The 23,818-nt window shown below is 56.0% G+C and overlaps 1 protein-coding gene across 3 annotated transcripts in view; it reads right to left on the reverse strand.

Annotated features, from left to right (window-relative positions):
* Nucleotides 1-23,456, reverse strand: part of RAB11FIP5 (RAB11 family interacting protein 5) — a 51,386-nt gene extending 27,930 nt beyond the window's left edge. For 2 of the 3 annotated variants that reach the window (XM_074540727.1, XM_074540726.1), the window contains exons 1-3: nucleotides 22,927-23,455; nucleotides 6,748-7,187; nucleotides 2,707-3,373 (exon numbers count right to left, since the gene is read on the reverse strand). In XM_074540727.1, the coding sequence (XP_074396828.1) occupies nucleotides 2,707-3,373; nucleotides 6,748-7,187; nucleotides 22,927-23,303 (1,484 nt within the window). In that variant the 5' untranslated portion in view covers nucleotides 23,304-23,455. Of the gene's footprint in view, nucleotides 1-2,706; nucleotides 3,374-6,747; nucleotides 7,188-22,926 lie in introns of all 3 variants that reach the window. The other variant, XM_074540728.1, reaches the window with a different exon arrangement.
* Nucleotides 23,457-23,818: the final 362 nt, after the last annotated feature.

Genomic DNA, 23,818 nt, shown 5'->3' on the forward strand with positions numbered 1-23,818 from the left:
CAGCCCCTGCCCACCCTCCCAGCCAGGAATTCCTTGCCAAGATCCCATCTGACCCTGCTCTCTGGCACTTTGAAGCCACCAAGACCTAAAAGCTCTTCCACAGCTTTGACCTGAGCCACCAGCCTGGGCCATGAGGTCATTCAGTGTAAAGAAGCAAAATGAAATCAGAGACGTCAGCTGTGTGTAATTAAAACAAGTAATGATGTTCTAATGAATGGCCAGGACAACTGGAGCACTGGGAAGAGCAGGGCAGAGACCAACCCTGTCCCTGTGAGGATGGACAGGGCCCTTCTGCAGCAAATCAGCCTCAGTCACCAAATGATCCCTGCAATGCTCCCCAAAGGTTCTCAGCTGTCCCAATCCCTGGTTCTCAGCTCAGCCCAATCCCTGGACACTGGGAGGGAGAATCCCTTCGCAGCCAGGCATCCCCAGCATTTCCCCGTCCTCCAGGAGCCACTCCTCCCAGCTCCTCCTCTCAATCCCCCCTGCTCCAGTTCAAGCTCATTATTTCCCATTCTCAATTGCAAAAGCCCACTCAGATGCTCCTAAACACCCCAAAGGGGTTCTGTGGATTCCTTCCCTGCAGCTTGTGCTGCTTGGAATCCATTCCTGGTTTTGGGAGAGAAAATGCAGCCAGAGGAGCTGCTGCCACAGCTCACCCAAGTCTCTCCTCAGGGACAAAGTCCTTGGCAAGGCAGCTCTGAGCAAAGCTCAGCTCTGGCTGAGCCTGAGCTTAAACTGTGAGCACTGAAGGGGATTTAAACAAAGCCATGGAGTGGAACTCTGTGGGAAAGGAGCAGAGCTGGGAATGAGTGCAGGGAGCTGTCAGGAAGCTGCAGTGTTTATGGGCACTCCTGGTGATTATTCACTGGGCTGGATAGACAAGGAGCTGAACTCCAGATGGGTCTGACATCCCTGCCTCGAAATCAGAGCATCATGGCCCTGCCTGCCTCCTTCCCAGACTGCCAAGAGGGGAAAACCTGCTGGTTTCTCACCCATTTCCCAAGGAAAAGGGGAAAACCTGCTGGCTTCTCACTCACTTCCCAAGGAAAAGGCCCCAAAGAGAGATGCTGAGGGCAGCTCTGTCCCATCCCATCCCATCCCATCCCATCCCATCCCATCCCATCCCATCCCATCCCATCCCATCCCATCCCATCCCATCCCACTGATGCTTCCCTGGCTGCCTCAGGCACTTGTGGAGGCACTGCCTGGATACAGCAGAATTTTTAAGCCTTGATTTTTTTTATTCTAGGCCTTAACCAGCAGGTTTCTTATCCCAAAATTAGAAAGAAAAATGAAAAGAATGATCTTGAGTGGGAATGCCCTGTCATTCCTCAAGGACAGGGTGCAGAGACCGGAGTCCTTCAGGCTCATGCACAAACCCTGCCCTGGGATGTGACCCCAAACCACTCCAGGGCTTTGTCTCCAGGAAATCCCAGGATCACGGCCCGGTGAGGGTTGGAAGGGACCTTACAGCCCATCCCATTCCAGCCCTGCCATCGGCAGGGACCTTCCACCACCCCAGGGTGCTCCAAGCCCCATCCTTGGGCACTGCCAGGCACAGGGAATGCCAGAGGTGCAGCACAGCAGCCCTCAGACCTCACACCTGTCTCACATCCTTCCCACTGCTGGACTTTGTGGGACTGAGCTCCAGTGGGATGGGATATTGCTGATGTTCCTGCCCCAGGGAGCAGCTCCTGCCTGTCCCAGTGTCCCAGCTCAGCCTGTGCAGCCTCAAGGCCACCAGGAGCACGAGAAAGGAGGAATCTTGGGGCTGGAGCCAGGCTGAGGGATGTGCTCATCCCCTCACAAGTTTAACCCCTGTGGGAGCCAGGTTATGTGGAATAAACCAGGAGTGCCCTCTTCATTAAATGAGGCTCAGACTGAACCAAAATCCTTCTGCTTAATAAATGAGGTTAAAGTCAGCCCAGATTAGAAAATCCCTCTCATAAACAAGCCTGCAGACTGAAGCAGCTCTGCTCTGAGTGCTGCTTGTTTTCTCTGGCTGATTTTAACCCCATTTCCTGCCTCTCACTGACACCACCCTCGACCTCTGGACTGCCAGCTCAGCTCCAGGGGGGACACGGGCGATGAATTCCTCACAGGAACAGCACAAACACCACAAACCCGGAGGATTGGGAGGGATGAATCACCACACAAAGCAAGAACAGTTAGAGATTCATAACCGGGAGAAGGGAAGGCTGGGTGGGATGGGAAGAGGAAGGAGCAGGGTTGGGATTAGTTACTTTGGGAATATTCATGGTATATCATGTAACCAAAGTGCTCCACCTGACCAGAGCCTATAGGGGGTGTGGGGTTCACAACAGAAATGCGATTACAAATCCCACTACCCCACATCCCAGCCTGACTGCCAGGGAAGCTTTTTTAGCTCATTAAAGGATAATGAATCTGTATTTTGAGGCCACACAACCACTTGGTGTGACCCAACTGAGCCTCTCCTCTCCATGGACGGGATCCCTCCCTTCCTTGAGAGTAAATCACATCCCACATCCAGCAGAGGTGGTTTCTGGCAGAAACCAGGAGAGGATCCAGGAAAATCCCCTTCCCTTTGAGACATTTAAGAGCAAGGAAGCATTTCCCTGCTCTGCCCTTGCCTGAGCACTCCCAGGGGCACCCAGGAGCTGCTGGAGACCGGAATTGGGGCAGGAATCACCAGCCTGGACCTCCACACCCCCTGGCACTGACCTGGGTTTCTGAGGGGACTCTTTGGGCTCCTTGGACCCAAACCAGCCGCTGCTCTTACTCCTCTCATCCCCCGCGGCAGAGGTGTGGACGGGGGTCCCTCTGTCCCCCTGGCCTTTGCCCCCGTGGTGGAAGAAGCCTCCCTTGGCTTTCTTATCCTCCTTCCTGGTGTCCTCGGTTGCTCTGTCCTTGGCTGGCTCAGTGGGGAAGCCCGGAGGAGCCGCACCCTGGCTGGGTTTGCCCTCCTGGCGGGCGCTCTCCTCCATCCTGGCCCTGCCCAGGTGGTTGCTGAGGGTCACGGCCTTGGTGGACACCTTGAGCTCTTCCTGCAGAGCCAGGCTGGGAGGGGACGGGATGAAGCGGGGCTCGTCCCTCTGCTGGGCCCTCTCCAGGCTGCCCAGCCCCCAGTGGGGCTCGGCGTGCAGCGGGGTGAAGCCCAGGGGCTCGTCCTGCCTGCGGGGCACGGGCAGGGGCGCGGAGGCAGGCGGGTTCCGGGGCACCGCCGCCTCCTCCCCGTACACGTGGCTGCCGTTGATGCACAGGGACGAGCGGGAGCCGGGGTCCCTGCGGGCCTGGGGGCTCTGCGGGACCTCTGCGGGGCCGCACTGGGACACATCATCACTGAACGCTCGCTTGTGGCTCAGCTTGGGCGAGGCCAGCGGCTCCTTCACTGCGGGGAGCAAACACACAACACAACAGAGTGTGAAAAACGTCAATCGCTTGGTTTTAAAATGTTAAAAGTTTAGTAGTAATAAAATTGTTATAAAAATAGTAATACAAATAATAATAATAATAAAATTTACTAAAGATTATTAAAAAATAAAAATAGCAACACCAGTAATTATAAGAAATAATTATAAAAATAAAATTGTATACAAATAATTATATATATAATTATATACAGATAAATATATATAATATATTTTATATATATAATACATATGATATATATAATATATAGAATTATATATAATATATATTCTATATCATTATATACAAATAATTATAAAAATTATAATAGTAGTACAAATATTAATAATAATAAAAAAATTACTAAAAATTATAAAAACTAAAAATAGTGATAGAAATAATTATTAAAAATAATTATAAAATTAAAATAATTATTTACAAATAATTATATAGATACAATTATATATAATATATATTATATAATTATATACAAATAATTATTAAAATTATAAAATAGTAATACAAATAAATATCAAAATTATTATAAAAATAAAATAATTATATACAAATAATTATGTATATATAATATATATACTTATATATCTAATGATATAAAAATTATAAAATTATTTAAAATAGTAATAATAATTTTAAAAATTTACTAAAAATTATAAAAAAGTAATACCAATAATTATTAAACAATAATTATTGTATTGTTATAAAATAATTATATACAAATAATTATAAAAATTATTTAAAATAGTAATACAAATATTGATAATAATAAAAAATTACTAAAAATTATAAAATCTAAAAATAGTGATACAAATAATTATTAAAAATAATTATAAAAATAAAATATATAGTTATAATTATATACAATGTATATTATATCATTATATACAAATAATTATTAAAAATTATAAAAATAGTAATACAACTAATAGCAATAATAAAAAAACTTTTACTAAATATTATTTTAAAATAAAAATAGTAATACAGATAGTTATAAAAATAATTATAAAAATAAAATAATTATATACAAATATGTATGTATAATAGATATAATTATATAATAGATATAATTATATATAAATACATATAAATAATTATAAAATTATTTAAAATAGTAATACAAATAATAGTAATAATAATGAAGATATTAATAAAAATAGTAATAATAATAATATGGTAATATTATTACAATTAGAGTAATAATAGTTTGGACAATTTGAATTAGGACAATATGAGACAATAAAGACAAAGAGTTACGGATGTCCAGGTACCTTTTTCTGGGCAGCACGAGCCCGAAAAAGGACCCACGTTAACAGAGGATTAACCCTTAAAAACAACAGCCTGTTGCATATTCATGCACTTCATGCATGACGCATAAATTCCATTCAAACACAGGATTCTGTCTGGTCATCATCAGCTTCTTCCTTCTAATCCTAACAGCGCCTTTGAGGCAGGAAGAAGTTAATTTGTTCTGATAATGGGGCAATAAATTCTTTTTCTCTGAAAGATTCAGGTGTCCTGTGGCTGCTATCTGGTACGAGTGCCTCATTCCTTTCTTAAAAAAATCCCACTGACATAGTTGTTATTTTAACTACAAAAGTTACCCTGAAATTACAAGACTACATTTATTATATTATTAAAATGTTAATACAGCACTACTAATCAATACATCAAAATACATATTGCAAATATCTGTGTAGAACCACATAATGTGCACTTTTCACAAGATGATCCTTGTCTTCCACCTGGACATGCCAAAGAGAGCTGGAAACTGCCCCGGCCTTCTCCCTGCCACGGGATTATGATTGAACCCTTGGAAATGCAAACACAGCTCACTGGTGTGTGGCCACACTGGGGACACAAAACTGCAAGGGAGGACCCCGGAGGAGTCTCTGCAAGATGACAAACCCATTGTCTGACAGGATCTGAGCTGGTAATAAATGCAAGGAACTCCTCAGAAGCCCCTTAAAGGGTTTTAAAGCTTCCATGTGATGTATGAGTTTGTACTGAACAAGAGATGATGGGGCCATGGGCTCCAGGCCATTGCTTGGTGATGAGCCAGGAGGGTGCAGTGCCTGCCTCTCCCTCCCACTGCCTTGAAGATTGGACTTGATAATCTTAAACATCTTTACAACCTTAACAAATCTGTGATTCTATGATCTCATGGCTACTGCCAATTTTTGCACGGAGAACCCAAGGAAAACAACTGACAGCTGCCTGTCCCTCCCAGCTGGAGATGCTGCTTCCTCCACAGAATCACGGAATGGTTTGGGTTGGAAGTGACCTTAAAGACCACCCAGTTCCAGTCCCCTGCCATGGGAAGGGAAGCTCCCAGTAGCTGGAAGGCTCAGCCCAAGGAGGATGGAACCAGCACAGGTTTGTCACCAGCAGAAGCCACAGGGCCTTCCCAGGGACTCCCACCCAACCTGGCAATGTGCTGTCTCAGCAAACTGAACCATTGAATGATGTATTTGTTTCCAAGGGAGAATTAATTCCCTACAAGGGCCTGTTTTGTTTGTGAATGACTGCCCTGGGAGTGCCAAGAGCTCAGATTGTTTTAATCACTGGAGCCAGCCCTGCTTGGGCTTTGCCTGTGAGCAGAGGCGGCTCATTAGAGAGAGAGAGAGAGAGAGAGAGAGAGAGAGAGAGCAGTGATCCAGGGCAGGGCCAGCAGCCAGGCCCGGCCCAGCCCAGCCCAGCCCAGCCCAGCCCAGCCCAGCCCAGCCCAGCCCAGCCCAGCCCAGCCGGGCCCTCCTGGCAGGGACTGCCCCGAGGGGCTGAAGGAACAGCCTTGAGGAATCCCCAGATCCTGAGAGTCACCTCTTAGTGACATTCTGGAGCAGAGGAGGCTCAGGGGGGACCTCGTGGCTCTGCACAGCTCCTGCCAGGAGGGGACAGCCAGGGGGTCAGGCTCTGCTCCAGGGAACAGGGACAGGAGCAGAGGGAACGGCCTCAGGCTGGGCCTGGGGAGATTTTGGGAAAATTTCTCTACTAAAAGGGCTGTCCACCCCTGGCACAGCTGCCCAGGACAGGGCTGGAGTCCCCATCCCTGGGGGATTTCACAGCCCTGTGGCTGTGGCACTTGGGGACATGAGGCAGTGGTGGCCCTGGCAGTGCTGAGGGAACAGCTGGACTCCATGATCCTGGAGGGCTTTCCCAACCTGACCAATTTCACATTGCTGGTTCCACATTCCACATTCCTGGAACTGGAATCACCAATTCCCCAATCCCTGTTTCTGTGCTGGGTAAGCAATCAGTTAACAGAGCTGCAAGGAGTTCTCAGCAGCCCCTTGCAAGGAAAGAAAGGGGAGCAGGGGGGATTATCCTTGATCCTCTTACCAGAGCGCTCGCTGGACAGGCTGCCCTGCCTGCTGGGGGACCTGGGCACCTCGGGCACGGGCGCTGCCAGGCTCAGGCTGGCAGAGGAGATGGTGCTGTCCGAGCCCAGGGACGTGCTGGACTGCGTCAGCGACGACCGCCGCAACTTGTTCTTCAGGAAGAAACCCTTCAGCTTGGACTTCTTGCCCCCCAGCTCCAAGTCATCCTCCATGTCCAGGGCTGCCATGCTGCTGGGGATGATGGCAGAGGCCGACTCCAGGTCGTACTTCTTCTTGCCCGTCACCTTGTCCTTGAGCTTGCCGAAGGGCGAGCGCGCCTTGTCCTTCATGGACAGGTCGAACATGCTGGCGGTCAGGCTGTGCCTGGTGAACTGCAGGCTCACCAGGATCTCACCACGCTCCTTCTCCTTCTTCCCAGCCTTGGAGTGCAGCTTGTACCACCTGCAGCCACAGGGACACACAAGGGAAGGGCCTCTGTCACCTCCCAGAGCCACAAGGCAGCAGAACTTTGAGAACAGAAAGCACCAGTGTAGCCATGATACTTTCTGAAAAATCCTTTCCTTAGGATTTTTCTCCTAAGAAGCTGAGAGGTCTCAAGAACAAAATGTAAACAATGGTTATCTGCTGCTGTGGGATGTAACAGGTGCATCTTTGATTGGCCATGTTGGCCGTTTCTAATTAATGGCCAATCACAGTCCAGCTGTCTGGACTGTCTTGGTCAGTCACAAGCCTTTGTTATTCATTCTTTCTTTTTCTATTCTTAGCTACCCTTCTGATGAAATCCTTTCTTCTATTCTTTTAGTATAGTTTTAATGTAATATATATCATAAAATAATAAATCAAGCCTTCTGAAACATGGAGTCAGATCCTTGTCTCTTCCCTCATCTTAAGACCCCTGCAAACACCATCACACACCAGGGACATCCAGCACGAGTTTCTCCAGGGAAAAGTTTGGAAAAAGTTGGAAATACGCAGGAGGTTTGGAGTCCCCATCCCTGGAGGTGTCCAAGGAATGCCTGGATGTGGCACTCAGTGCTTTGGGCATTGAACTCAATGATCCAGGAGGGCTTTCCCTCAGTGATGCTGGGATTCTAACCCAAGTGTCCCAGATAGCACCTAAACCTAAGTCAGAGACACAAACACCCCACACAGAGGTGGCACACAGGGCCCGAGCCCTCCCTGGTACATCTGAGAGGTTGCACACAGGACCTGAGCCCTCCATGGTGCACCTGGCACATGGCACACAGGACCTGAGCCCTCCATGGTGTACCTGGGACATGGCACACGGGACCTGAGCCCTCTCTGGTGCACCTGCAGCCCCATGTCCATCCCTGCCCTCAACCCAAACGCTGCTCTTTCACTGAGTAGCCTGGGAACCAGCAGCTCACTGAGCCCTCCAGGCAGCTCTGTGATTCTGCAGGCAAAGCTGGGAGCTGTGTTTGGAAGGAGACAAAGCCACCAGCGTTTTGTGCTAGTGATTGGAATGTCCCAGAGCCGGTGACTCAGGGATCCTCTCAGCAGAGACTGACCCAGAGTGGCAAAGGAGCTCAGGAGCATCCATTAAATCAGCTTCCTGCCAGACCTGCTGTGTCTCACTCCAGCAAAGATGCTCAGGGCTGCCTGGAAGTGGATCAATGCTTTAAAGGGTGATGCCTCCCAGGGGTTCTCTGGGGCAGCAGCAGCTGCTGAGCAGCTCCAGCCCCACCCAACACAAGCCCACCCTTCCCAGGCTGCTGATCTGGGGGCAATTCCCACATTCCCACAGCAGGCTCCAGAAGGAGCTAATGGCCATGCCCAGCACAAAGCTCCCACTGATTCCTGAGGATTCCTGGGAATGCTTCCCACTGCTCTACCCCACACAAAACCCCTGCCACAGATATCTTTTATGAAAAATCCTTTCCTTAAGATTTTTCCTCCCGAGAAGCTGAGAGGCCTCAGGAACAAAATGTAATCATTGATCATCTGCTGCTGTGGAATGCAACAGGTGCATCTGTGATTGGCCCATGTTGGCTGTTTCTAATTAACAGCCAATCACAGTCAGCTGGCTCGGACAGAGTGTCCGAGCCACAAACCTTTGTTATTCATTCTTCCCTACTCTATTCTCAGCTAGCCTTCTGATGAAATCCTTTCTTCTATTCTTTTAGTATAGTTTTAATGTAATATATATCATAAAATAATAAATCAAGCCTTCTGAAACATGGAGTCCGATCCTCGTCTCTTCCCTCATCCTGGGACCCCTGTGAACACCGTCACAAAACCCCTGGCATAGACTCTGCTCCAAAGCTGCCCATGGAAATGGGGAACACTGGAAAAGGCTCCAAACCATTCCCTGCATGAGGTAAAACCACCCCCAGCCTCCCTTAAGGTGCTGGTGCTCCCTCAGGGAATGGCTGGGAGCTGGCAGGGCATGGAGCAGCCCTGGAATGGGATGGCAGAAAGGTCTGGACTCCTGCCAGAGGGGAGGAACGGTGGGACAGGGGACACCAAAGCAGACACACACCCAGAGCCACCCCCTGGCTCTCCACTCCCACATTCCAATGGGGCAGCACCAAGCACAGGCCTCCAGGGAACTGTGCTTCCCTGTTCCTTCCCAAAAATCTGTTCCTCCCCAAACATCACTTCATCCCCACAGGATGCCCCTTCTCTGCCAGTCCAGGCACCACTCCCAGGGATGCAGCAGGATGAGCAGGAACCCAGCACAGCCACAGCCCTGATCCCACCCAGATCCAAGTATTAAATGAATTTCTGATTAAAATTCCCCTTAACAAGGCCCAAGGAAAGCTGCAGGCTCAGGGCAGATCCTGTTTCTCCACGTTGTGCTTCTGGGAGCAATGGCAGGTGAAGACACTTCTGACATTATGCATTATGCATTAACAATTTCCCAGAAAATAAAAATCCCAGGGGTGTCTTGGATCCACCTGGAGGGTGAAGTCACTGAGAAGGAGAAAAAATAGGGAAGGAAAATGGGATGGGATGGGATGATATGGGATGGGATGGGATGGGATGGGATGGGATGGGATGGGATGGGATGGGATGGGATGGGATGATGGAATGGGATAATGGGATGGGATAATGGGATGGGGTGGAGGTGGGTGTGACCATGCAGGAATCAGCAGGGTGAGGAAAAAACTGGAGTTGTGTCCTCCAGGAATTGCTGAATTTCTGCCAGGGCAGTTATCACAGCCTGGATGAAGGAAGGAGCTGGGAAGCCTGGGAATGGCACAGTTCAGCCTGGAAGTGTCCCAGGCCAGGCAGGACAGGGCTTGGAGGAACTGGGACAGGGGGAGGTGTCCCTGCCCATGGGACTGGATACTTTTTAAGGTCCCTTCCAACACAAACAAGTCTGGGATGCCATGAAGGGGGCACAAAATGCCCTCGTTCCCCGGTAAATATTCCAGGGGCACAGCGGGCAGCACCGAGGTCCCTCAGCACACAAGGACAGGAGGGACAGAGCCTGGGACTTTGCTGGGCACAGACACAGAACTCAATCCCAGTGAATCCACTCCCATTCCCACCACTCACTTATCCCACCCCATCCACTGCAAAACTTTCAGTGCTCAGGTTGCCAGCTTGAAAACAGCCAGGCAGGGAAAAAAAAATATATCCATGGAAAAAGGCAGCATTGACCCCTTAGAGCAAGGCAGCCCAGAAGAAGCCGAGCCCCTGGGATGGGATAATGGGATGGGATGGGATAACGGGATGGGATAGTGGGATGGGATTGTGATGGGATTGGGATGGGATCGGGATGGGATAATGGGATGGGATGGGATAACGGGATGGGATAATGGGATGGGATAGTGGGATGGGATGGGATGGGATGGGATAATGGGATGGGATGGGATAATGGGATGGGATAATAGGATGGGATAGGAGGGCATGGGATGGTGCATCATGGATGCAGCAGCAGGTGCATCAGGAGAACACTTCCCAAGGGATTGGAGGGGAAAAGGCTGTCTGGAACATCCCCAGTGCATTTTCAATTTAAAGGAAGAGCTGGAAGCAGCTCAGGAGGGAAGGGCTGCAGCAGCTGGGCAGGGACAGCCTGGGGGGCTGAGTCACTGCACAGGAAAGACAAAGAGCTCCTGAAAGGAGTTTGTGTGCCTTACATCATCCCATGGAAAAAAACAGGGAGGACCTGAGGGGATTAACACAGGGAAATGCAGGAGCTGCCCTGGAACAGCCTGGATGTGCCCCCAGCACCCCCAGCCCTGTGAGCATCCAAGGGGATTTAGGGGCTGAGCCTGAGCTGCTCCAAAAAGCAGCTGTTCAAGGCAAATCCTCTGCTCCTGCTGGGACTCTGGAGCTATTTCTGGTTCCCAAGGCCTCATCAGCAGTCGGGGCTACACCTCTAACAAGCACAGGGCTATTTTTAGGCTGAGCTCTCAGTTTGTGGCACAGGATGAGGGTTTGGGAGGATCCAGCTGCTCCATGTCCAGTGCTTGGGATTTTTATGAATCAGCCCCAGAGGAAACAGGAGGTGCAAACTGCTGGGAAGCAGCAGGACAGCAGGACCAGGGAGGGAGCAAGTCCCAGGCAGCAACTCACAAACTCCCACAGCACCTTTCCACCAGGAACCCCTTCCCACAGCTCTGGGTTTCCCAAATTCCTTCAGGAGCTGCCCTGGGGGGATGCTGGGAGGGGTTTCTGGGCTGGGGACACCCCTGGTCCCACCCTGGAGAGGGACACGATGTTTTTTATGGGAATAGGCAACACAACACACCTAGGAAACAACCATGAGCTCCCTTTTCCAGGTCTGAATGAGCAGAACTGGGTTACATCAGCTAGCTCTGGAGCAGGGGAGGGAGAGAGGGAGGGAGCTGTGCCAAGCACATCCAGCCCCAGGGATCCACCAGGATCTGCTGCCTGGGGGGCTGGGAGGCCACAGCTGGGACCAGCCCCTTGCTGCACAGCACACCCAGGACAAGCCACTCACCCCCAGCCACCTGCTCTGGGAGACCCTCCCAGGGTCTGGAGGGGTCCCAGCCCCACAGAGCCTTTGCAGGTCACAATATTTCAGTTAAAATGCAGTGAAACCCTGTCCAGAGCCAGAGCTGGTGGGGAGCAGGAGCAGCATTGCTGCAGGTGAGGAGATGTGGCCTGGTCTGTGCTGCTTCCCTGCTCCCCATAGCTGGGATGTGCTTCCAGATGTGTCCCAGTCTGAACTGCTTCTCTGCTCCCCACAGCTGGGATGTGCTTCCAGATGTGTCCTGGTCTGTGCTCCTTCCCTGCTCTCTACAGCTGGGATGTGCTTCCAGAGGAGGGAACCTCCTGATCAGCATCCCCTGCTCCCTGGGGAGCTGCTCCTTTTGCTCCTTTTCCCCGAGCTCCTGCCCCCTGCCCTGCCAGGGGATGTCCTGCTGACACACCGAGAGACTGGGGACACCTCCAGGGTGACACATGCATGAGACACCTCCAGGGCGACACCTGCAGGGTGACACCTCCAGGGTGACACACAGAGAGCCCAGGGACACCTCCAGGGTGACACCTCCAGGGTGACACCTCCAGGGAATGGAGAGCTCAGAGACACCTCCAGGGTGACACATCTATGGGACACCTGCAGGGAATGGGGACACCTCCAGAGTGACACCTCCAGAGCATGGAGGGCCCAGGGACACCTCCAGGGTGACACCTCCAGCATGCCACATCCAGGGAATGGAGAACCCAGGGACAGCTCCAGGGTGACACACCCATGGGACATCTCTGGGGAATGGAGAGCCCAGGGACACCTCCAGGGAATGGGGACATCCCCAGGATGACATCTCCAGGGAATGGAGAGCCCAGGGACACCTCCAGGGAATGGAGAGTCCAGGGACACCTCCATGGTGACACATCCAAGGTGACACATGCAGGGACACCTCCAGGGAATGGGGACACATCCAAGGTGTCACACCCAGGGAATGGAGAGCTTGGAGACACCTCCAGGGTGACAACTCCATGGGACACCTCCAGGGCATGGAGAGCCCTGGGACACCTGCAGGGTATCACATCCATGGGACACCTCCAGGGTGTCACCCCCAGGCAGAGCAGCCCCAGCCAGAGAGAAGGCACAAGCCACAGGCTGGGACATTCTCTTTGCTGCCAAATGTGCATTGTCCCTGTGACCCTGCACAGAGGCAGCACTGCTGGGGTGCATCCCCAGAGGGGGACCCCAGAGCTGTGTTCCATGAGGGCAGGGCCTGGAGGGCAGCCCAGAGAGGCTGAGGGGGAGGAAGCAGAGCAAACCCAGCCAGGAGAGCCTGGCAAGGGGAAGCTGCTGCAGGCTCTGGGGAGGCTCTGGCGAGCTGGGGGGGCTCTGAGCCCCCATTCCTGGGCTGTCCCCGGATCAGGAGCTGCCCTGTGTGGCAGAGGCTCCCCAGCCCCCACAGTGGGGCTGTGCACACTCACCTAGGTCAGGGTGGGTAATGAGCACAGCCCAGCCCTCCAACACAGCCCTGAGTGGCTCTGCTCCTCCTGCTCCCCCTGTGAGGAGAGGAGCAGTGCCAGGGGCAGCCTGGGGAGACAAACCCAGCTCTGGTTTTACATCTGCTGGAGCAGACACAGAGCTCCCAAACCCACAGCTGCCCTCGTCCTGCAGCATCCCTGCCTGAGCCAGGGGCAGCAGGAGCACAGGGATGTGGTTATGGGGAAAAGAGACCCCACAGAGGGTGAGGATGGGGTGGATTTGCTCAGGGCTAACACCTTCCCTTCTCCTCTGTGCTTCATCCTCCCCTGGGCAGCAGGGGACAGTCCAGGGGGGCACAGGGACACCTCTGGCCGATGAACATTCATGGAGCTACAGGGGAATGCTTGGGCACTGCTCATTCCCCACCAGTGAGAAACCTTGCAGGGTTTGGGAGCACTGGGCTGGCCATGAGCAGGACATGGCATGAGCAGGACATGGCATGAGCAGGACACAGCCAGGATCTCTGGGATGGCATGAGCAGGACACAGCCAGCCCTGATGGCATGAGCAGGTTATCCTCTAGGAGGATATGGGTTATTCCAGGAGGACAAGTGTTATTCCATGAGCACATGGGTTATTTATTCCAGGAGAACATGGGTTATTCCCAAGAAGGACATGGGTTATTCCCATGAGGATATGGGTTATTCCAGCAGCACATGGGTTATCCCAAGGAGCACATGGGTTATTCCAGGAGGACAAGGTTATTCCCAAGGAAGACAGGGGTTATCCCAGGGAGGACAGGGGTTATTCCAGGAGGACATGGATTACTCCAGCAAGACAACGGTCATTCCAGGAGGACATGGGTCATTCCAGGGAGGACCACCTTTGCCCTCTGATGGCTCTGGCTGGGCTCCCCAAGATTCCCCTTCAAGCTCCAGCTGAGCTGCACCTGCAGTGCCCCAGCAGCCCTGCTCAGCACACCCTGGGCACCAGGAGCTCCAGTTCCCCTCTCAGACTGGTCCCAGTGCTTTGCCAGCAGGGAGTTCAGAGGAGTTTCCTGGGAGAGTGAAGTCCCTTGGGGGCCCCTGGGATTCATGGATGCACAAGGGGAGGAGGCACAGCTGGAGCATTTCTGGGGCACTCCCATTTCAGGTGCTCCTCCAAAGGCTCCCCAAAGCACTGAGCACTGTCAGGGCAGGCCAGGCTCACCTAAAGCAGCAGAAATCCTCCTGCCCTCCCCAGCTCAGAGCTGCAGCCAGACACAGGCACATCCCAAAGGCTCTTCCCAGCCTGCTCTAGGCTGGCATTTCCTGCTGATTCATCCCTGCAGCAAGGCAAGGTCAGCCTGCCTGGCCAGGAGAGCCCCCAGCCTTCAGTCAAGGATTCAGCTGGGCTGCCACAGTGCCAGAGCAGGGCAGGGCATGGAGAACCAACCCAGGGAAAACAGAGAACCCAGCCCCTGCTGGCACAGCCCCCTGAGAGCCCAGCACAGGCACATCTCCCTGCAGAGAGGCGGCTGGGCAGGAGGAAGCTCCCCTACTCCCCTAGCCCAGAGGGGAAGCACAGGGTGGAAAACAAGCCAGCCCAGGGGAATTCTGTGCTTTTCTGTCTGGTTTGTGTTCCTGCCCCAGCTTCCCCTGCCAGGGCTGGTTTTGGATGGCTGATGCTGCAGGTGAGCCCTGCGAGCTGCTGAAAGCACAGATGGAAAATAAACACTGATTCCCTGAGGATGGAGCAGCAGAGGTGGGAAGTTCATCTCTCCAAATGCTCTTCCCAGAAGTGCTGACAAACAAGGCTGAAAGGAACCAAGCCCAGCTGCTCACACAGCCAGAGCCCAGCCCTGCTCCTCCAACAGGCACAGCAGGAGCTGTGTGGAGGGGCAGGGAGCCCTGGGCATGGTGCTGATGCTCCTCTGGAACACCAGGAATCCAGGGGAAAAAATCCCACCAAAGGGCTCATCCCAGCACCCACAGGCCAGGAACAGAGGTGGTGTCACTCCAGAGGGACTCAGTGGCAGGAACAGCCTGAAAAGCAGGGAAAAGCCAGCCCAGCTGGTGGCTGTGCCCAGGGATGGGACAAGGTCCATCCTGGCATGGTCAGAGGATGGCATGGAGGGGACAGCTTTGGGACCAGGACAGACACCAGGCATGGAACAGAGCTCTGAGGCACCAGGATAGGGCTGGCATGGGAGCACAGGCAGCAGCTCCATCCCAAATCACTTTTTTTGGGGATCTGAGGCTTTTCTCTGGCACAGGATGGACAGGTGGGGAGAGGGAGGGAGGGAAAATTTCAGGAGCTGTAAAACAGATTGGGACAGCAAGAGCAGGAGTCAGGATGTGACCAGCCCAGCTGGATTTATCTGCTCAGCACCCACAGTTTGTGTCCCCCAGCTGCCTCCCAATAAAGCACCCAGTGGGCACCCAGTGATCTGAGCTGCCCTGACACACAACCCAGGGGACAAGGTGACACTGGCAGTGCTGCTGACCCCTGCCCTGCCCACAAGAGCCCAAAGTGAAACCAACAGGAGCCCTGAGCTGACTCTGTGAGACTGCAGAGCACCAGGGGCTGCTGCACAGGCCCCATGGGGGCAGCTGCTCCTGCCAGCCCCTCCAGGGCATGGGGGGCACAGGAGAAACACCCTCTGCTGTGGATCCTGGGGGCACAGGAGAGACACCCTCTGCTGTGGATCCTTCCCACTTCAGGCTGGGAGAGGCACCAGGGCAGGTGAACACACAGAACCTGCACCCAGAGACTGGGGAATGCCTGTTCTCCAAAGCGACACCAGTGCCAGGGCAGGGACACAAACCCCAGGGGAAGGGACACAAAGCCCAGGGGAAGGGACATCAATGACAAGTAAGGGACACCAACCCTGGGGCAGGTGTCAGGGAAGGGACACCAGCCCCAGGGCAGGGACACAAATGACAGAGTAGGGCCATCACCCCCAGGGAAAGGGACACCAATGCTGGGGAAGGGACACCAGTCCCGAGGAAGGGACACCAGTGCCAGGAAAGGGACAGCAACGCCAGGGGAAGGGACAGCAATGCCAGGGGAAGGGACAGCAATGCCAGGGAAGCGACACCAGCCCCAGGGCAGGGACACCAATGATAGAGAAGGAACACCAATGATAGGGTAGGGACACCAATGCCAGGGCAGGGACACCAGTGCCAGGGAAGGGACACCAGTGCCAGGGAAGGGACACCAACGCTGAGGCAGGGACACCAATGACAGGGGAAGGCACACCAGCTCCATGGCTCCACACAGTCTAAAGCATCAGCTACAGCTGCTCTGGGAACAGGTCACCAATGCCAGCACAGGGACACCAATGCCAGGGCAGGGACACCAACCCCAGGGCAGGGACACCAAGCCTGGGGTAGGGACATCAATGCCAGCACAGGGATACCAATGCCAGGGGAAGGCGCACAATGATAGGGCAGGGACACCAATGCCAGGGAAGGGACACCAATGCCAGGGAAGGGACACCAACGCTGAGTCAGGGACACTAATGACAGGGGAAGGCACACCAGCCCAATGGCTCCACACAGCCTAAAGCACTGACTACAGCCCCTCTGGGAACAGGTCACACAGGGATGGCTCATCCACCACACCAGCCCTTGCTCAGGAGTGAGTCAAACACAAAGAAAGGGAAAAGGGAAGGAAGGAATGCTGAGCCCAGCAGCAGCCCCACTCCCTCATCCTGGCTGGGCTGGTCAGGGAAGAGCCCCCTGGCAATGCAGAGCTGGGGAGGAGCCCCAGTGTGCTGCTCCAGGGATGGAATTCCCAAAGGCCACGTCCTGGGCAGGCCCTGATGGAGCAGGAGCATTCCAGGGCAGGCCTGAGCACAGCTCAGGCAGGCACAGGCTCTGACAGGCCCCAGGCACAGAGAGGGGCTCAGTGCCCACCTGGCACTGCAGAGGATGCCAGCTTTCCCTTGGGCTCCTCCAGCACTGAGCAGATTCCTCCAGGAGCCACAAGGATATTTCCCAGAAGGAGGGGAGCAGAGCCCACCCTGCACCAGGCTCTGGAGGGACGGGAGGGAGCAGGGACTGAGCACAGCTGGGCTCAGCACAGGCAGCAGCTCCAGCTGCCCCAGGCCTGCAGCTCTGCACCAACAGCACTGAGGGCTTTGCCCAGGTTTGTGCTGCAGGTTTTCCTGCAGCTGGAGGCACTCAGGGCCCTGGAAAATCCACGTGACACAGTGAGAAGCCTGAGTCTGCAGCTTTTTGGGCTGGAAGACGATGGAGGGTGATGGGCCAGTGCTCACAGCCACCAACACATCAATGTGCCAGGTTAGCTCAGCTGGGAGCAGACCACTCAAACATCTTAAAAAATGAGAAAAGCAGATTTTCCTGCAGGAGAGCAGAGCAAGGGCCTTAAACTCCTTAAACCAGCAATGGCAGCTGGGTGGAAATGGGGTTAGCTGGGCAGGTAGGAGCAAAATTACACCCAAAATTACACCCTGTGGAGCACCTGGGGTCTCTGCCGTGGGCTCCCAGCTGGGGCAAACACTTGCCTGGGGTCAGCTGGTCACCAAATGTGTTATCCTAGTTCTGGTCACCAAGGGTGTTGTCCCAGCTCTGGTCTCCACGGGTGTTATCACGCCCTGGTCACCACGGATGTTATCCCACCCTGATCATCACAGATCCATCCCACCCTGGTCACCACGGGTGTCACCCCACCCTGGTCACCACGGGTGTCACCCCACCCTGGTCCCCACCGATGCCACCCCAGCCCTGGCTGTCCCCCTGCCCCCACAGCAGAGCATCCTGCCCCAGTTTTTGGCAGCAGCAGCCCCTCCTCCCCTGCAGCATTTCCACACTCCAGGGCGTTTCCTGCCTCAGAGCTGCATTTTCAGCCTGAGCCATCCCAGCTCAGGGCACACCAGGAGCTCCCCCGTGCTTCTGCCCCCCCACAGACCCTCACCAGCCCTGCTGGGCACTCTGCCTGCCCTTGGGTGCAGAGCTGCCATCCCAAACCCACCCCAGAGCAGCAGTTTCCTCCCCACCCCAGTGCAAGGTCTCTCCCTCTCCTCGGGCTAAGGACAGGCGTGCCAAGGACAGAGCTGCAGGGATTTGGCCTGGGCTCAGCTCCCCGGGGAGCAGACAGAGCTCCAGCCTGGGTGTGACAGTGTCCCCTGGCACCAGGAGCCAAGGCCAGGCTGGGAATGGAAAGCAGCACCAGGTCCCAGGGAGATGGCACAGCCCCGAGGCTGCCACAGCCCCATTCCACTGCTAATGATCTCCTGATCTTCATTAAACCAAGGAGGGAGGGAGGGAGGGAGACCCCACGGGCACAGCGTGGGCTGGCACAGCTCCAGAGGGGCTGGGGAGGAGATGGGAGTGGGTCCATGCCAGGGGGAGCACCAGGACAGTGCCAGGGAAGCAAGGAGGGGACAGGAGGGGTCCCACCAGGCCAGCAAGGGACAAGTGCCTGGTGTGGGGGTCCTGGCAGGGATTTGGGACCATCCTTGGCTCTGAGGGAGCCTCTCAGCCCTGCAACACACTGAGCACACAGGCAGCACCCATCACTGGGCAGGATGGGCCCCTCTGGGTCAGCCCTCTCCTTCTCCCAGCCTCCTGCCCATGCTGGGGCTCCTTCTCCACTCTCTCTGCCTCCATGGCATTCCCCCACCCAAGGAATTCCCTGTTCCTTCCCCTGAGGAGCTCCTCCATCCCCACACGGAGCAGAGAAACCCTGGTGGCCCCAGGGAGCTGGGCTGGCCAAGTTTGGCAGCCAAAGGAGAGGGTTAGGGCGCTGTGCTGGGGGAGAGGGAGGGAGGGGAGCCCCAGGCCCTGGCAGCCCCCCAGAGCCCCCCCAGCAGCAGGTGCCCCACAGCTGGGCAGGAAGGGGAACCAGAACGGGGAAGTGCAGCACGGAAGGGCTTTGGGGAAGTCAGAGCTGAGCTAATTCTGCACAGGGAACAACTCCCCTGACGAGTTCCCTGTCAGAAGCAAGTGCAAGGCACTGCAGGAAAAGCAGATCAGTAATCCTGACTCCTGCTGCACCTTCACACACAGACCCCAAACCCTGGGGGTTGAACCCTGGGGCTCCCTGCCTACACCTTCACCCTGTCCCATGTCCCAGGGCTGGGAGACCTTTGGGACAGGGACAAATGGAAATGGTTCTGCAGAGAGGGAGGGACTGGAGAATGGCCACTAAGGGCTTTAGCCAGCCCAGAACACCTTGGACCTTCCTCCTGCCATCACCCTCACCCTACAAATCAAGGATATTTTGGGTTCCCAGGCAGGGAGATCTGGGGCCCAGCCCTGCAGGTGTTCCCTACTGTCCCCTCAGTGTCCCCTCCCTTGCTGCTCACCCTGGGCCAAGGGAAAGGTCCCCAAGTCCTCTGGAGAGGGACTGGGGACAAGGGCTGGAAGGATGGGGCACAGGGAATGGCTCCCACTGCCAGAGGGCAGGGCTGGATGGGATATTGGGAATTGGGAATTGTTCTCTGGCAGGGTGGGCAGGCCCTGGCACAGGTGCCCAAATTTGCTGCGGCTGCCCCTGGATCCCTGGCATTCCCCAAGGCCAGGTTGGACACTGGGGCTTGGATCCACCTGGGACAGTGGGAGGTGTCCCTGCCATGGCAGGGGTGGCACTGGGTGACTTTTACAGCCCCTTCCAACCCAAAGCACTCCAGGGTTCTCAGCTGATGGGCTGGGTGTGCAGGGGACAGTCCCTGGCTTGCTGCCACCCCACGGGGGACTCCAAGGGCATTTCCTGGATGTTGGGAAGCAGAAGCAACACCTGCCTTGTGAGTTCCCAAAAATCCCTCTTTTCCTGAGCTGAAGCCTGGCTTTGCACAGCACAGGGAGCTGTAGGACCAGGACAGGGGAGGGAGGTGAGGACCAGGAGATTCTGCCCAGGGCTCTCTGGATGCCCAAAGGCTCCATGCAAAGGGGGAAATGATGCTCAGAGCTTGCTTTGCCTGCCAAGCCCGATCCCCAGAGCTGCCTGAGCATGGGACAAACCCTGGGACGCCCAAAAAGGCCATGAGAGCTCTCAGGCTGCTCTTGTGCAACTCCAGGAGTTGCTTTTCCCCTGGCAAGGCACCGAAATGGCCCAGGCTGAGCAGCTCGTAAACACCCCGGCCCCCCTTCCTGGGGAAGAGTCCAAGCTTGACGGAACATTTTCCAGCAGCCGAAAACAAGGATAACAATTATCACTGTTTGAGTTCCTGTGCAATAAAAACCTGCAGGGAAACGAGAGCAAGGTCAGCACGCTGACAAGGGATGCTTTGCTGGAGCAGGCTCCCCCTGCCCTGGCAGAGGGCAGGGCTCAGCCCCACAACTTTGTTATCTCCCCAGCACAGCCCTGCCTGGGCCCTGCAGGGCCAGCCCCAGGGTGGGAGCCTCTGTTTGTTTTACTCTTTCTAATCTGGGAAGTTTCCTCCTGAACAAAGTTGTTTCCAGACATTGGAGCTGGCTGGAAGCTCCCAAAGAGTCAGAATCCCCTAGGCTCCCTATGATCCTTCTCCCACCCAGCTGGGCAAGCTCCAGCCCCTGGGATTCTCCTCCAAAACCCAGTGTGGTCCCTCCAGCCTGCAGAGGGGCACAGGGTGAGAGCTTCCCTCATGTTTTGCGTGCTCATTTCCATCCTCGGGGCCACGGGTGAAAACAGAGTTTTAAAACCTTCTGTGATCCTGAATGCCTCAAGGGGAAGTGAATTTTCCTTACGCAAGCAAAGCTACGGGAAGGGAGGGAAACAGCAAATGAGAGACTCATGGAATGGGTTGGGCTCCAAGGGACCTCAAAGCTCATCCCAGTCCATCCCTTCCCCTGTCCCAGGTGGATTCAAGCCCCAATGCCCAACCTGGCCTTGGGCACTGCCAGGGATCCAGGGGCAGCCTCAGCAAATCTGGGAATTCCAGCCCAGCCAGGAATTCCTTGCCAAGATCCCAGCCCAATCTCCCCTTTTCCAGTGGCAGCCATTCCCTGGCTCCTGTCCCTGCAGGCCTTGTCCCCAGTCCCTCTCCAGCTCTCCTGGAGCCCCTTCAGGGTCTCTGAGGATTCCCTGGAATTTTCCCTTCTCCAGGGGAACATTCCCAGCTCTGCCAGCCTGTCCCCAGAGCAGAGGGGTCTCCAGAATCCTGGAATGATTTGGGTTGGGAGGGACCTTTTTCTCTCCAGGCCCTGGAAGGTGCTGGAAGGTCTCCCTGGAGCCTTCTCCAGGCGCCTGGGGCTCTGCAGCCTGCAGGGTTGGTGTCACGGGGTGACACAGGCTGGACATTGCTCCCGTGGGATTAACAGCCCCTGACGGGACCTTTGGGACTCCAGGATCCAGGAGCAGGCCCTGGCCAGGAGCAGGCCTCGGGGGGCTCCACAAAAACCTTCCCCAGGGCAGGGCTGTCCCCAACCACGGGGTTTTCCCACATCCCCGGTTCCAGCAGGCCCCAGGAATGCCGGCCCAGCCTCTGAGCCCGCCCAGCTCCGGCGTTTTGCTAAGAAAAGCAGAATAAAGCAGGATAAGCGCGGGGGAGCTGCCAGCCGTGTCTCCGGGGCTCCTCACGCCTCTCCCGGCCCACGCTCCCCTCTGGGCCCGCCGGGAGCCTCGGGGCTGGGGAAATGCGTTTGCTCCACAGGGAAAGTTCCCCCAGCCCGTTCTGCTGCTGATTTTTGTGCCTGTGAGGGGAGGGACGGGGGGAGGGAGGGAGGCTCCCTGCAAGGCCGCAGCTCCGGGCAGCGATCCAGCACAGCTGCCGGGTTCGGGGGGCCAGGGGGGCACTGCCAGCCCTGCCCCAACAACGCCCCCAAAACTCCTTCCCTGCAGGAATCCCAGCCCCATTCCTGCTCCTCTGTGCTGGGAAAACAGTCTGGTTGTTGTAAACCCTTCTGGGCAGGGAGAAGGAGCAGCAATTCCCTCCACGCACAGGGTGCAGCACGGGGTTGGGGTCTGCACCCCAGACTGGGGACCCTCCATCACAAACCAGGTGACAACAGGGGGGCTGCAAAGCCACCGCAGCCAACAGGGGACACCTGGTGGGACAAACCACCAGGGGACAAACCACGAGGTGCAGGAGGAACAGAGCCCTGGGGATGCAGAGGGACCGTGGGCCATGCTGTGCCTGCCCGAGGGATGGATGCTCCGGTGCCCTGTCCAGCACGATTCCCTCCAGGGGGATGCAGGGACCCCCGTCCCACATCCCCTTCCTGGCACAGCCGAGACGTCCCACCCCTCCCGCATGTCCTTCCCGGGCATCCCCAGGCCCTGCCATGGCCCGAGTCCTTCCGAGGGGGTGACACAGCCAGCCCGGCCTGGGGACCCCTCCCCAGGGCCACTCTCCTGAGGCGGACAGAGCCATAGATGGAGCCGGAGCCCCGCAAAGCCCAGACGGGCACGCCCGGATGAGCCACACCCCAACCCTCGTGGCACGTCCCAAGGGTGCCCATGGAAGCTGTGATGCCCTTCTTCCTCCAGCAGCCGTCCTGGGGACCCAGGGACCATGCGCTGTCCACCCTGGAATACACAGTGACAGCCATCCCAGAGCACTGGGGGGGTCCACAAGCACACTCCGGGGCACACAGTGACACAGTGACAGCCATGCCAGGGCACTGGGGGATTCCGTGTCCTCCTCCAGGCATACTCAGGCACGCTGTGACACCACCGTGGGACACACGAGGATCCCAGGACACCAGTCCCCGGGCACACAGGGGGTCCATGTGCCCACCTTGGGGCACAGTGACAGCCATGGCAGGGTACTGGGGGGGTCCATGTGCCCATCCTGGGACCCCGTGCTGCCCACTCGGGGGCACTCAGTGCAGCCCCGGCCCCAGCCCCGCTCCCGCGGCCGCCCCGCACTCACCGCTCGTCGGGCCCGCGGCCGCGCTGCCGGGCGGGCTCCAGGGGCACCAGGGCCTGGCCCAGGAACCGGTCCATGCCCACGAGCGCCCGGTGCATCACCGTGAGCACCAGCTCGGCGCAGGCCCCGGGCTCGGGGGGCAGCTCGAAGGCACATTCCTCCCTCCACTCGGGGCTGCCGCCGCTCTTCTCGGCCACCGAGGTGCTGTACTTCTCGCGGCCCAGCTGGATCACGGTGTACGCGTCGCTGCCGCCCGCTTTGCCTTTGCCGCCGCCCTTGCAGCGCAGCCCGCGGGCTCGCACCACCGTCACCTGGACGTGCGTGGGCAGCCAGGCCGGGCAGCCCTCGGCGGGCAGCGCGGCCGCCCGCAGCAGCGCCATGGCCGAGCCGGGCCGGGCGGGGCGGGGCCGGGAGAAGCGGCCGGGCCGGGCCGGGCCGGGCCCCGCTCCGGAGCCGCCGCTGCCGCAGCGCGAGCGACACCGGCGGGCCGGCCCCGCCCGCAACGGCGCAGGCCACGCCCCCAGCCGCTCTGACCACGCCCACAACGCGCTCTGCCTCCGCCCCGCTCAAATTTAGCTCCGCCCCAAACGGCCCCGCCGCGCGCTGACCACGCCCCTGGCTCTTAACCACGCCTCACGGCAGCCTTGGCCCCGCCTCTAGCTCTTAACCACGCCCCACGGCAGCCCTTGCCCCACCCCACCCGCATTGACCCCGTCCCCGACTGCTCCGCCCCGCCCCGCCCCGCCTGGCTGTTGGAGAGGGCGGGGCTCGGGGCGGGCGCAGGGGGCGGGGCCGAGGGCGGGGCCAGGGTGACGCCCAGCCTGCTGCGGTCACACCCCTGCGGCCACACCCGGGGCGGTCACTCCCCTACTGTCACACCCCTGCGGCCACACCC

The sequence above is a fragment of the Zonotrichia albicollis genome, chromosome 5 (genome assembly GCF_047830755.1).
Source record: "Zonotrichia albicollis isolate bZonAlb1 chromosome 5, bZonAlb1.hap1, whole genome shotgun sequence".
Classification (NCBI taxonomy): Eukaryota; Metazoa; Chordata; class Aves; order Passeriformes; family Passerellidae; genus Zonotrichia; species Zonotrichia albicollis.